The 15,942-nt window shown below is 38.5% G+C and overlaps 1 protein-coding gene across 1 annotated transcript in view; it reads right to left on the reverse strand.

Moving 5' to 3' along the window:
• Nucleotides 1–242: 242 nt before the first annotated feature.
• Nucleotides 243–15,942, reverse strand: part of CLVS2 (clavesin 2) — a gene marked incomplete at both ends in the record, with an annotated part of 50,459 nt that continues 34,759 nt past the window's right edge. The window contains 3 exons of the mRNA XM_082049009.1: nt 243–330; nt 4,737–4,957; nt 7,879–7,989. Of these exons, the coding sequence (XP_081905135.1) occupies nt 243–330; nt 4,737–4,957; nt 7,879–7,989 (420 nt within the window). The remainder of the gene's footprint in view (nt 331–4,736; nt 4,958–7,878; nt 7,990–15,942) is intronic.

Consider the following 15,942-nt stretch of genomic DNA (forward strand, 5'->3'; position numbering starts at 1 on the left):
ACAGAATAAATTATTGATTCCTCTTTATTTTTTATGTCATTTTATTTTCCTTTTTCTCCTCTTCTTCTTCACCCCAGGGCATCCAAAATTCAGGCAGAATAGTAAAACCTGCTGCCTGATGCCATTATGCTACATTAACATGAGTAAATAGGATTCCAGCTGGTACACTCTTTCCCAAAGGTTTGCTTGCTGCTGAGAGGCAGTGCCTTCCACCTCAGTTCATGTTCAATGCTCAGAAACTGTTAGTCAAGTGAAAGCAAAGGCTGCATGTTTTCTTCCTCGTTCTTATCCATGCGTTTCAGCACCCCAGGATCCACAACCGACTGAGACCTGCGGAGGATAACATGTTTATTTGACATTTATAGATCAAGGAAAATGAGGGTAAACCTCAGCTTTTTTTGTGTTTATTTTAATTTCTGCCAGGGCTTAAAAATAGTGGTACAGCACTACCTGAGCATCTGATCATTGCAAACAGTCAGAAAATACCCTCATGGAATAATTATATGGCTTTAACAGGCTCACTGCTGGTCTGTGGATATAGGAGCAAAAGGTAGAGTACAGCATATCCTATTTTCTTCAGTGAAACAAGGTGCATCCTCAGCACACAACAGAGGGCAAACTAAGCTGTCTCTTGTATTGATGTAAGCGCTGACCCTCTCTATCAGGAGGCTATATGGCACTGGGCTGGTAAAGAAGGTACAATTCAGCCACCCAGCTGGCTAATGGCACACTGCAATCAGTGGCATGTGTTAGCTGGAAGGACGAGTTGCTCCTTTTCTGAATGACACTTAAGCGCAACACTGCGAGTTCCTAAGCCAAGCCCAGGTAGTCCTGCCATGGCCAGCAGGATTTCTGGAGCAATGGACACATCTGTCAAACTCACTTATCAGCTCAACTAAACAGAGCAGAGAAGGATGGTAAGGACAAATTCAGTGATGACTGCAACGTTTCTCCAGATTCTCTGATTCAGCACAGAAGCATAACACTGGTACTGGTACTCTGCAACAGCCATGTGTGAGGGTAAAAGAGGAAACCGCAACCTCCAGCAAAATCAAATGTTCCATTAAAAACCAAGTCCAAAGTGTTAAGGTGGGTCTTACATCACCTTTGTCTCACTTTGTCAAAAAGCAGACACTTCTGAGGTACAATAAATGCAACCCTTGTTAGATGTTTCCTTTAGTGAGACAAATCTTATGCTAGAAAAACCTTTCTCCCTCTGTAAAGTCTTGAGATGGCTAGTGCATGTGTACATCTCTACCATGTAGGATTCTATTTTTGATCAGTGGAAACACACTCTAACTGCAGCATTGCTACAGATCTGCCCATTTGGAGAGCAACAGCACAGAGAAAAACCTTTACTAATTCTGTTCTCTTCTAAGATACAGAGTCAATTCCCCACTTTTATAAACCAGCATCATCCACTGAAACCAATGGATGAGGCTGATAGCAAAAGACAATTTGGTCTTTCTCAAAAAATCTAAATAAAACCTTCAAAAACTCAAGAAAAAATATCTGAAATAAAGCCTACGTGAAGACTTAAAACACAAATATATTTTCTGATAATACTTAGCCATTCTCTTACTAATGCTAAAATCAAGAAAAACAGATTTAAAAATTTTATGGTCTCTCTTGTGATAAACATAATTTAAAAGTTTTAATTAAAACTGTACAATAACCCTAATCTAGAACACTGGTCAGTTCCTCGGGCAGAAAACTAAATCACTGAATTAAGGATGCTTTTTAAAATCTTCACGAGGTACCATGCCAATGCAAAGCTGATTGAAAATTTTCTGGTGGGAAGCTGTACTCCTAGAAAATCTGGTTCATCAAGATAAATAAATGCTGTGGAAGCATATTAGTTTTGAAGGAGTCCAAATCGAATGCAAGTACTAATAGGAGAATGAGCCTTTTCCTAGTTCTCATCCGGGGAAGTGAAAGTGAGCTGGAAATACTGCAAACCTGGGTTCAAATTCCCAGTGAGGCATTTTTGGCCATAAATTCCCAGGGCCTCTGATGCCAAGACAGATGTGAAAATGGAACTGCACAAATCCTGGTCTATGGGCTGTAAGCTCAGGAGTTTAAATGCCTTGAAGAAGGAGAAATAATTTTCAATCAGTTTAAAATCAACATCTATTGTCATGTTTCATTCCTTTCAGCAGCAATTCATGAATGGAGGCATGTAAAAGGAACAACATTTGTTTAAGTCTATAGCACCTTCTATCTATATCTCTCAAATAACTTTACAGACACTACTGAACAAATTCTCAGAAAATACAGTAGGACAGAGTTGTACTACAAAGTCCCATTGCAGAGGTGAGGAACCAAAGCCACACACAGATACTTTGCAAAGCTGATCAACACAGACATTTGCCCTGTGGGGTTAGCTGAAAACAGGATTCAGGTCCGGGCAGCTCCACCTGGGTGACTCAGCTGTGAGAGTCATGGCTGGACACATCAAAAGTTCAAGGAGATCTGAAGGAGCATGACTAGATCATATAGGAGTAAAAATGAGCAACAAATAAGTGAATTCTCAGCAGGTTTAAGAAGGATATTATTTCAGAGCAATAAACCAATTTTAAAATTGCAAGCCAAATTAAACAAGATAATTGTTGAAGATCTGCTAGATGCCTGTGAAATTTGTTCTATGAAGTTAAGCACTTTCATTGACTTACTGTCATGGTTTTTTATATGTTAAAAACCTTCTTCTGTAGTAATATACCACACTGACTGTGGTTTTAAACTGAGTGAAACAATCCATCAGGTGCCAAATTCAAGTTAAATTTAATTTTTCATTAAATAGGGTTTATTTGTTTTACCTTAACTTTTCTAAGTCCATTTTAACACAGTCTGTGCATTTAATAAATCAAAGTACCGGGACTTTCTGTCCATCTTACTACCACTCCCTTCTACTCGGTACTAGCACAGAAAGTCTACTTTTAGTACTTTTTACACCCAACAGCAGGGAAGAAGGATTCCAGAAGGCACTGCAGACATGTTAACTGAAAAAAAGAATGTGAAGAAGGTAAGGAAATTTCAGCTAAATATAATATAGATATGAATTTCAACATGCTTATTTTCTGCAGTATGTCACTCACTGTGTCAGCTATGCCAGTCTGAAAGAATGTAGTGTAATTCTGCATGAAGGATTTTTCAAGCACAAGTTAAATGAGAAGAGGCAACCGTGAGAAAGCATTCTTTGAGGAAGAATCCAGAATCTTGTCAATCCACTTGTTTTCTATTTAATAATGTGCTTGCCCAGGATAGTCTGGAAAAGTCTGCTCCAAAGGGTCTTGTCACAGGCCTTCTCGTGTTTTTTTGCTGCATCCTTGGATGAATCTATTTATTCGGATGTCTTCACTTTGCAACAGTAAGACTTCTGCATTTCAGGTGCTAAATTCCACCCTTCTCTCCAAGATATCTTCTTTATTGTCTCATAACTCCTGCATTATAGGCAATTCATATATAAATGTATTGCTCACTTTTTCACTTCCTCTGGCTCTTTGCTGTCTCATTTTCTTCATTACATGTGTTAACTGCATCTTTGTCATAAGGCTTCAGGACCTTTTTTAGATTCTCCTTATCCTAATTCATTCCCATCCGGTTTCTCCCTATTTCCCACTTGCGCTGTATGGGTATTTTTCAACACAAAATCCTTAAACTTCACTGCTTTTCTTCTTTTTTTATTCCTGTGACAATCTCCTGTTTTTTCCTCTCTATTTCCCCAAAAATACCTCCCTTTCAAACTGCACTGTCCTCCTTAATCTGTGTCCTCTGTTTTCCAGCCAAAATCATCTTCCTGGCTGAGTAGTCTGAAAATATTTTATCCTGTTTCATCTGCTTCCAGAGTGCCTCTCTCTTTTGCATCAAATGCCATCTCCTGAAACTGAACTCTCAGCTTAGCATATTCTGACTTAATTTTAATGACTTCATATATTGTTTTCTGCTCTGTTTGTTCTCTCCTGATTCACTGCTAGGCCTACCCCTTATGAGCTGTTCTCTAACTTTTGTTGTCCTGCTCTACCTTTTCTATCACCCTGCTGTAACCTTTTCCCTCTCCCTTCTGCTACCCCAGATTTACCCCATCCAAGTGAATCATCTCACTGCTTCCATAGTTACTGAAGAGGTAACTATAATAACTTCTCCCTAGACTTTAAATGCAGTAAGCAATTACACTATGTCTTCTCAAAGAGAAGAACATCAGAACGCTAGGATTTTTGCCAGACTTGAGTATAATGATGGGCACTGATATTTGTCCTGGTTCTCCTCACTACTTTTTCTCATGTTGTGTGCAGTCACTGTGACTGATAGTTCAGATGCTGTAAATGTCCTGGCACCTACAGGCTTGTAGATATCAGGCACTGGGCTGTGAGATGGAGGAAGGTAAGAGTTATCATCACTGCCCAGCTGGATAATTGGCCCAAATTTATATTCTGCACTGAGGCTCACTCCAGCTAGCACTGTTTCTCTAATACGTACCATAGGCTAGGGTGGGATATCAGTCTATTCCAAACACACTACCTACATGGCACCAAACAATTAGCTGCACTGAGGTCACAACTCTCATGGGTAGTAATCAACACTATGACCTATAACCAACTGTGATATTAAGAAAAGGGAAAAAAAAAGGGTCCTCATATATAATAAACTGAAGGAACTATCTGCAGCTTCATAAAAGAGGGAGATGGCAAACATTAATCTTATAGCAATACTAGAAGACCACAGAACCTTTAACCCACCTTTTCATGGATTTGGGAGAGAGGTCCTTTTCTATATCCTTTGCAGGAGCATTGTAGGAGTCCGCATTGCATTCACTGTCATCGTCGTATTCATGGTCAAGCAGTGTTCTTGCCCATGTCCCCATGTCATAGGGTGGCAACATTCCTCCAAACTCTGAAGGCAGGATCTCAGGGTGTATTAGCTGATGCAGGCTGTTGAGGTTATTACCATGCAGGAATATCTGTATGTACACATGCAGGTAAAACCAAAGCAATATCATTAAAACCCAAATTACATCATCATTATTAGAGGATATTGGGCAGTTTCAGTATTCTGGCTGTGTTGGGCTCACAGAGATCACCTCTGTCTTAAGCACAGTCATATTATGTTCATAAACAGACAAAGTGATTAAAGTATAAATGAATTAAAATGTTTACATCACAAGGGGCCTAAGGAGGGTAAGAACTGATGTCTGGTAACTACATGGACTGAAAATTAGACAGACAGACTGCCTATCTCTTGTTATTTGCTTTCTCTAATCCTGTGAATTAAATTGGGTGAATAAGGAAAGAACATAAATCATAAATAAAATTAATATTCACTGTATACATTAAGGACTATATATTGACTTTCAGCATTGAACCATTAGTCCCATAAATAAGATAAATAGTGCAGTGTAATGAAAACTCCACTGGAAGAATTTTCTTCCTTAATATGGTGGTACTGGTAACTACCATCCACACTTGACAATATATGAAGTAAATAATAACAGTAAAATAATTTCTATGATAACAATGAGGAAATAGTTGATGTACTATTTGATATCTTCCACCAGTGTTTAGGTAGACTGATTATCAACTATGCTTCACATCTTTATATATGTATATTATTATGACATATATGTATATGAATACTTGTATTTATGTTTAGGTTTAACCTTATTGTTTGTCCTTCTGGATCTGGAATGTTTGACTGATGAGCACTAGAAACAGAGCACCTCTGGATTTGGACGACCTTCTCCCACAGACACGTGGGCCCTGCAGGTCTTCCACTGGGAGGAAATGGCTGCTCTTGGTATGGTTACACAGACAACTCACAGCAGCTATTTCTAGACTAGCAAGTAAGATGGGCCAGGATTCACTCTTTGGGACTGGGAGTGAGTGCTGTGGCACAGTTCATATGCAGATGGTTAAAGCCCTTTCACCTCCAGAACAAGCTCATCTCAGCCATACTGCTCACTGGTCCACACCATCCCCAAAATTGTTACTAGGCAACATCCAAGAAAGCACCGGCTGGCACTGGCCAGTGCCCTGCCAGAAAGTGCCATACAATTAAACAGCAGGAATGGCATTCTGCTCCCAGTCTCATGATTTATCAAGAGTTAAATTTAAAAAGGCAGAAAGACAAAAAGACCAACTATATGCTTGTTTCATGTTGCTTATTTCAGCCCATCTTCCAGTCAGCTGTGGAGACAAGAAGCTTACTATGACCATGCAAACCCAATAATGTTCTTCCACCTCAGAAAGGAATTGATCCTTGTGTAAAGGAACAAATATTAATGGTAAAAGTAATTTGCTTACGGTGCCTTTCAAAATTAATGTTTCACTTTTTAGCAATAGTTTTCATACATGCCTAGTACTACCTTTATCTGAATACAGCTAGCAGTTGCAAATCTACCAGAGATATTAAAAAGTGTAAAATAATTTAGGATAAACACAATACATAAATAACAAGCCTGATAGAATTCTGAAGATAATTCTGTTGGGTTTGGGATTTTTTTCACAATCATTTGTTCTGTCTCTTACAGTTTTTTTTAAAGTTGATTTAAAATTTTATGTGCTGGGCACAACTTTCACATTTTGACACTAAGTTTTGGACTCTAAATCAATATTTAACCACCTGTCTACTTCTTATAGACAGTCAGTATTGATAATAACAGTCGTAAATGTCAGTGTTTCTGGAAATGTATGCCACTAATTCAGGTGTCTAAATGGGAATTTAGAAGCTAACTGATAAGCACCCGTTACCAACTGCCTTGTCACTTATTTTTAATGTTGTAACATACCCATGAGCTGTAGTTTACTCCTGGTTATGCATATTTAACACTTGACTTAAAAAGGCTTCAAACATATCTGGCACTATAATGTTCTTTGTTGAAGCTGTAGTCAACAGAGTGCAACTGAATCCTGTAAAATGGGTTTCCATTTACATATTTGTAACAGTTATTACATAAAAGGCTTTGTGATCTATAGTTCAAAATCTGTGAATACCAGAGGTCTCTCAAGCATAATCTGTCAGTAAAAAACAGCTGAACACCAAGAATCATTGTGGCCTTGTATGCTGTGTTTGAGGAGAGAAAATATAGAATCACTTAGAGAGCTGATCTCATTTAAAAAAAGAAAAAAAAAAAATCACATTATTTGTAGTTGCTTTGTACACTATGCTGATTGTGTTTTCCTGGATGACAAATTTTGTGTTACAGAAAAAATATCATTCTATGTGCTATCACCACCAAGCTCTAATTTATTGCAGTGATGCAAATGCTGCAAATTCAGCAATATCTCAGAGACTGCTCGTGCTTATGCACAGATGCATGCACACAAATTTCCTTTCATGGGTTTTCATTAAAACCATTATTTGCAAACTACTATACACCAGCTATGTATTTCAGTTCATACTAATGTCAGGGAAATCACACAAGGAAAGGACTTCACACTCACTACCTCTGTTATTAAAAGAAAGACACAAACAGAGAATAGAATAGAATAGAATAGAATAGAATAGAATAGAATAGAATAGAATAGAATAGAATAGAATAGAATAGAATAGAATAGAATAGAATAGAATAGAATAGAATAGAATAGAATAGAATAGAATAGAATCTTAACAGAAACCACAATGTTGACAATATTTATCATTTAAGCCAGAAGAAAGCATATGCTTACATTTCAAAATACACTTAAGTGCACTGCATGACTGTGTCCTTAAAGGATAACGCTGCATAAGTTTCTAAAACAGTTAAAGACACTCTTTGCAGTGCAGATGTATTTAAATACTTTCCACCAATATCAAGCTGATATATTGTGTGTATCTACTTTATTAGAGTATGATGCATCTGCTCATTACGACTGCCAGGTAATGGACAATTAAACAGAAGAGTACCCTTTTTCGTGTCTTCTCCTTTAAAAAGGGTCGTATAACTGTGTAGAGGGCATGGATATACCATGGCTGGTTGACGAAATGTATTCCTCCAAACCGAGCTGGAAAACTGTCCTGTGTGTCACAAAACAAATACACACAATGTGAGTTGACTCTTAACAGAAGTTGCACACACATCATTTTTTTTCTGAATGCTTTCATTTTAATAATAAACCTTAAACAGGAAAAAAAACATTCTTCAAAATTCTGTCCTTTCAGTTGAGTTCCAACCTTCCACATCAAGCAGCAACACACTCTGGACAGAGGAGTGAGGAAGGATGCTGAGACAGCTATGGTATTCAAGTAAAGGTACAGCATTTCTAATCTCCAGAAATGCTTAAAACATTTATGGTTTTCCCATAATCCATCAATGCAATGTATTTTTCTCTTTTCCACTCCTATGGGTTTTATTCATTTTTAATAGTAACTATTTCAACTCTTCCAGTGTCATTGAGAAGCACTAGAAATGTACCTATTGTTTCCACCTTAAAAAGAAAGTGTAAATCTAAACTACTACTCAAAATGTCTCAAATATTATCCATATTTCATAAAACTAAGAATACATTAAACATTATGCATAAGCTGTTATGCAATATCCATGACAGTAATTCTTGTCACATAGTCAGAGGCCTTCTGGGACCTTAAATGTAAGGATAGAGCATCTGTATTGAAGCAGTAACTTTTCTGTTACTGAAAAACACAAGGGACAGACAACTCACTAGGAAAGATTCTGATCTGCATTTTCACTTGCCAAGTCAAGAGCATATGCCAAAGGGTTTGGCAGTTTGAAGAGGGCAGACACTCTGTCCTGGAACACCATTGCCAAATTCATTCTGTGTCCTCATTTTGTCTTTGCCTGGTTGATCATACACTCAATGCAATAAGCTGCTCCCATCTCCTGTGCTGCCTAGAGTTACAGCACCGAGCAAGGAAATAAGAGGTGGAAACAGGTTTGTAAACTAACACACATCTTTTTTTGTTATCACGAGTTATGTCAGAACTTTCTCCATGTTTGTGTATATAGGCATTAAATTAATGGTTTTCATTTGAACCTTATTCAACAGGTGGTCCATCTAGGCAGCCACAGTAGTCATTTAGACCAAAACCAGGTTTCTCACAGCAGCAGCAACTCCAGTTTGACAACACAGGTACAAATGAGGACATGCTTCCCAGCTACACCTCCTTCTCCTCCTGCATGGATGCAGTCAAGGCAGCTTCAGGTCTGTGCCAGTGGAATCAAGGCTCAAAAAGAGGCAATCAAATGGTGAGACAGGTCACTCCATGCAAATAGATATATTTTGTCTCCTCAGGAGACAAGACAGCAGCCCATACAGAAGCATCCAACCGTCTAGATACAATCCACAAAGCAGCATTTGAAGCATACTGATTTAATGTCACAGAGCACACAGTAAAAAAAAAGGCCAAGAAAAAATCTTAAGCTATATCAACCAATAGAGAACCATCAGAAAAGGAAGGCAGGAACTGTAGGAAGGAAATCTTTAATAAAATGTTTCCAGATAGGAATATACTTTGAAAAAGTGCACATGCCAAGAAACCTCCTTAGTTCTGCGAACGTGTACTGAGCTGTGGGAATAATGAAGGTGTCTCGCTCCTCTCAAAAATACCCTTCAAATACTGGCAGGCACTCCTAACCCAGGGAGTCTTTACCTCAGGGTGCCACCTGCCTCCAAACTGAAATGACTTGGTGGATTACCAGATGAAATATTTTCAATCAAGGAGGTAAAGCCTTGACAATATTTACAGGAAGGGTAACAGCTACAACATACACCACTAATATACGGCTGGCCACAGCACAATAGTCAATGCAATTAACAGCCTGTTTTACAGATTTTCTCTAGAAACATTTGATTAACAACAGCCTTGAAATAAAACAATCCTATTGAAAGACTGTGCTACAGAAGCCTCATCTTGCTAAATGCCTGGTTCCTTTTGGTGCTGACTAAATGTCAAACAGGATGGTTGATAATTTGACATGTAATTCACCTGTTCAATATCGTAAATCCCCAAACTTCATTTTGAGAACACAACCTCTGATGTACAAAGGGTAGTAAATTATGTCCTTATCACAGCAATCAAACAAATCCATTAGGAAGGATAAATTATTGGATGACACCTTAACCTCCAGTTGCAGGAGATACCATTCATCTACAGAAGGTTGTGTTTATGTGGTTTATCATGGCTGCTGCTCCAGCAAAGAAGCCCGGTGCAGCATGCCATGTACCATGCACAAAGGAGCATACACCAGAGCTGCAGAAGACATCTTTTACTAGTTTCATCTAGATGTCTTCAAAGAAATCTTCACAGTTAACACTGGATGGTAACTGTGTTTGACCCCCCTTATAGGGGGTCAACTGTGTTAACTGGATGGTAACAGCTTTTATAATGTAGGCACTACGGAAGACAGAAAAGCAAACCAGCTGTTCCTGGTTGCATGCCTTCTTGCATGATTTTATAAGCTTTCAAATTAATACAAGCGCCCTAAAACTTAGACACACCAAGTTATGAAATGTCGGTTCTTTATTGCTCACAAGATGTCTCACACAGAAGCTGAGGACAATCTGTGAATGAGAAGACCTCAGTAGGCAACAAGTATTTGTATGCTACTGTGGGCTCAGAATGGATGGCTTGTCAATACTCAGTTATTTCTGAAGATGCTAAATTTCTAGCAGGTAAAAGCAGTATCCCTCTCAAGTACCACTTTGACATTTCCACTGTCTTTTTCTGCATCTTGGAATGCATTTACATTAAGAGTCATGAAAATATGTGGAATGATTCTCAAACAGAAGATGTCGCTTAATATTAAAAGCCAATTTGTCTCAGTGTTTTTCAACAGTTTAAAGGCATTTTCCAGAACTGACTAAATAAGTTGGGTATTTATCTACTTCTGTAACTGATCTGAGGTGCTCAAATTCAGGAGCATTTCCTAAGGTGTAATTAGGAACTCCCAAAATCTGGGTCTGGAAAATGTAAATTTGTCAGAACGATCCTGCAGTATACACAGACTAGAATTCAAAAGCTGCTGAATGCAGATCCAAAGCTCAATCTCAACAGCACCTGGCGAGAAAATTAAAAAGTGGAATAAGCAGCTACATCTGCTGGAGAAAGTATCAGAAGGTTGTCTGGCTTTTCTCAGACGTATCTGACTTCCACACGAGGATTTGCCATATGGCCATCCTACACAAACAGCAGGTAGGAATTTCTTCCAAATCACTGATTCTTGGAGGTTTTTGCATAGATTAAGTCACAAGCATGGTGGCAGTCACAACTGTCTCTGTAGACATATTGCACTTCAACAGAAAAGCCTGTAACCCATGAATCATATGAATTCTAAGAAAGAGCAATCCCATGCCGGAAAACACTAAGAAATGGAGATCAGCCATGAAGTGAGCTGTGCATTTGACTGGAGAAGTGATAAATCTGATAGGGTATTACGAAACCACTAAAAAGAACTGATTATATATATATATACAGTGTGTGGATTTGTTTAGTGTTCACAATAACCTCTGATTATGCAGCAGAACACAACCTAAGTGTACCTCTGATGAACAGTTTGGGACATAGCCACTCCACAGAATCAGGCAAGCACGTAGTTACTACAAGAGACCACAGTCCATGTGATACAAGGCTTACAAGTGGCAATTAACAGTGGGCTGCCAAGGAAGAGGCAGACCCTGACACTGCTGTTTGCAGGTCAGGGTGACTACTAGAGCACGGCACTAACTGCCCTCTCCTCAAACATCTATAAGCCAGCACTGGAGAATGACCCCAAGCAAACTGCCTCACTGGGTTTCCATCTCCCATTACACAGTTTTGCTCACCCACAGCACAGCAGTTTTAGCTCTCTGCTGTGCATAATTTATACGACCTGTCTCCAGAAGGTTCCTCTCCAAGGACCCAGCTGCTGCTGCCTGCTGCTGCCCATGGCACATGCTAGGAAGCCAGGTTTCTGTTTGCTGGCCACCACATCCCACCCTGTGCTGGGCTCTGCCATCACCTGAGCCAGCTCTCAGGGTTTTATAGAGGGTCCTGCTCTCCACTGTGGCCCACGGAAATTCTTACAGCACATGTAGTAACAGCAAAACCAGTATATGACATTTTCAACAGTATCTAAGAGAGGAAAGTGCCAAACCCCTACCAAAAATCAGTGTGAGTCTTCTTAGTGGTGTCGGAACTGTTAGCATAGAGATAATAAAAGTGCCTCACCTTTTTCATCATTACCAAATGCAAAATCTTAAAGAACTTCTTAAAGCTCACAGCATTCCTCCCTCCTCGGGTACCATGTCTACATTTAAACCTCTGAAGTCTAATTTTAAAGACTTAGCTCCCCTAGCTGACATCAGTACTGAAGTCAGTACTGAAGCTGTGTTTGCACAGCTCTTAGAAGTGCAGTCTTAAAATCTGCTGGGATCACTGTGTGCCCATAGATGCACTGGCAGCCCAGCCACATCAAGCCCTCACAAGTGTGCTGCACATCACCTGCACATGGCCCGTCTGGACACACTTTGCCACATACTAACACTGTGACAGTGCTTGCGCACATATTCTCTGAGGTCATGTTTGAGGGTTTGCTGTCCTTACGGGCAGTGAAACCACCTTTGTGGACAGTTTAGAGGCATCCTTCAAAGGACTGGCTAGAGAAATATCACTAACACCTCACACACTGTCCTTAAGACTGTGCATGAGCCCTGTTTTTAATTCAGGGTGTAGCATCTGCAGGCAACAAGAAGCTAGAGAGTCAAGACTGTGCAAACTGTATCTTCATAACAAAAATTATAAGTTCAAAGATGATAGCACATCAAATTATTAGTATCTTAAATGTCACTTAAGAGTTATGCCTGAAGGTAATTATCTCAGGTCTCCTCCAGCTGTTCAAAAAAAGTCAGGCTGTTCAGGGAGAAAAAAAAAATCACTATGATGAACCAAAATAGTCTTCATAATGGAAAGGTCCACTAGAAAGATACAAAAATATTCTATCTGATGCAAGATGCAGCACAACTAAACTTAATTTTTAGTATGTTAAAGAGGAAATATGTAAAATCAGAGAAAGAAAAGCTCTGATTAGAAGGAATATTTTACTTAGTACTACAAGAGTTGAATTACCAGAGCCATCCACATCAGGAAAGGAAAACCAAGTCTTGTTCCTGAACTGTAACTTTCACTGAAGGTATGAAAGAACAAGGCATTTCTAATACCAAAATTCCTGCAGGTATCCAACTGTTACAAGGGTAATTGCAATGTCTCAAAACAAAGTAACTTGTTTGTCAAGACTGATCATCTGTGCCAAACGCATGACCTTAGACTGGGACCATATCCAGTGCTATAGCTGGATGATAAAGAGACTGAAAAGTGTATTTGTGGAGTCTAGAATAATGTGAATTGTTTTGTTTATGAAAACCAATACTGAAAGGCAGATGCTATCTATAAAAACACTAGGGAGAATAACAAGAGGTGAGGAAAAACCCTTTCAAAACAAAGGACAATGCTGACACCCAAACAAGTGATAAAAAGCTCAGCCTGAACAAGTCAGACTGGAAAGCACTAGACAGATTTGAATCACCAAACATCCACAAGTTCAGGGGAGACAAAGCAACATAGCTCATTTTGAGACAAAGATTATTAAATTATGAGGAAGCTGACAGTCAGGTTGTCTGTAACAACAGGAGATCTCACCTCTGCCCCTCTGTGTTAAGGCTTCTTATGGTTCAGATCAAAAAATGTTTCAGTTTTGAATGGCGGCAAAATTTTGCTTGATCCCTGGAATTGCTGCATTAGTGATTTCCTTCTGTAAGGCTATGATGTTGCTCTCTCCCGAATTGAGGTTTTCATTTTTATTAAACAATGTTGAACCATTCCTCAGACAAAAAGTGCCCAAATAAATTTTTGTTACTGTGTTTAACCAAAAGAGCACTACCTAAAGGCAAATTAACATCATTCAGTGACATTCCTACAAAACAAGATTTAATTATCTAGAACTGGATGTTGTCATTTTTTTAAGAAGCTTCCAGTGAAGCAATTTGACTTTTGGCAATCCTCCTTTTCATTTCTATTAGTCACTTTATCTTACAGCTCATAGAGAAATATGTTAAATTGAATGAGATGAGGAGATGGTATCCATCCAGTGAGAATATTGCTCTTTTTACTGCAGTTTCTCTTTTAATTTCAAATAATCTTCCATCTTTCATTTCACTATGCTACCCATAAAAATTAAATATTGGTTAAATTAATTAGGTGGATAGGGATTTAAAAGCCATCTGACCACATGTGTCTGCAAGTTTATATATAAATATAATAAAATTAAATGTCTATATAGATTTTGTGCTTCTACTATTTGGATAAAGGGCTCAGATCCCTCTCATTTTTTTTTATTAGATGGGCTTAATAAAGAAAGTATTTTGTATAAAACCTCTCATTTTCTTTGGAAATACTTTATTTTTGCAAATTAACTTCAAGAGGTTTTGATCTGATTTTTTTAAAGTTTTAATTAGACATCGTGTGAAATTCTTCCAGCAATTTTTGCTTGTTTTGACAGAGGCTTGGAGTTTTACATATTTTTTCCCTTGGCTCATTTGTTTAGTTTGAACCTGGAAAAAGGAAGGTTTTCTTTTTAAAGAGGAAATGAAAAATGCTGTTTTCCAAGGACAATTTTATTTTTATATACAAACTCTGTCTCTTTTTTAATTCTAAGTAACACTTTATTTGGACTGTGAGATATTAAAAAGGGAGGAAAAAACCAAAAACTTTTTCACAGCATTTCCAAGTCGGCATTGCCAGAAAAACAGAAGGAAAGATGGTAGAAGTAGGCTTTTTTATACTATTTTCTTTTCCCGTGATGAAAATCATCCTTTACAATAGGCAATTATCAGATGGTGATTTCCTCTATGGAAATTCCCATAAGGGGAAAAAAAGAAAAAAACATTTTCCAGACAGCTTGTGAATGTCTTATTAGATTAAGATTATAGACAAATGGAAAACAACCTGCTATACTACAAACTGTTGTACATAAATATAGTAACAATACTTTCATAATGCTGGTGGAAAAAAAAATAATGCTGGGAATTATTGTTCATAAAAATGTCATACTTAAATTTCTGAAGTCAAAAGTCTTTAGCCAGTACAGGTGGAGATGAAATGCCACACCAGCATCTCACCTTGTGCCACCCTCTTCCTGAAGTCACCCTCTTTTAGTCAGTGAGCCTACCCTGATGCCCAAAGAGCCCATGGTCTCTGCTGAGACCATTGACCACAGGATTACTGTCATGTTGCTTTTCATCATGCACAAAGCTTCCCACAGCCCTGAGGCCATTTCAAAGAGGAGCATCAGTAGTTATCAGATAGCCCCTTCTCCCCTCGTGCCTGACCACTTCCAAATGTGAGTAGATTAAATAGCACCTTATCTAGAATTTCCTTAGGGGAGCCACACTTATTCACTCTGTTTTATTGAATCAAAATGCAATCTCTTGTGCTATCTCACATTTCCTTCATTGCAGAAGGAAGGGAAACCTTAGGATAATGTTAAGACAAGGACTGAAAGAAACAATGACCAGGCAGAAGCCATAGAAATAAGATGAAAGCAAGGAGCAGAGGAAAACAGGAGAGACTAAATTAAAATTAATTCAGGGAGGGATATAGACAAAATACTAAGAGGCACAAGAGAAAAATATATTCACTGTGTTCCTCTTCTGGTCCCTCCTCAAAACTTGCAGTGAAAGGCAAAGAAAGAGAAACGTAAATTATTCCTACATGGAGGACCCATGTTTTATAGTCACAAATCAAGACTGATTTTGCAGACCTAAACTCAAATAGGAGAAGTAAATACCAAATCTTGTGCCTTCCACATAATTTCTGCAGATCATCCCAACTGACAATTTCCCAGCAGAACCATAGCCAACCTATGGATTTTTCATTCTGGATTGCTTCTGCCAAAATTTGCAAGAATCTACAGTGAACTGACTATCCTTAATGGTATACCAGTATACCTGTACAGGCGACAGGGTGCACAGGTCTGTG

Source organism: Streptopelia decaocto, assembly GCF_964273445.1.
Source record: "Streptopelia decaocto genome assembly, chromosome: 3".
Classification (NCBI taxonomy): domain Eukaryota; kingdom Metazoa; phylum Chordata; class Aves; order Columbiformes; family Columbidae; genus Streptopelia; species Streptopelia decaocto.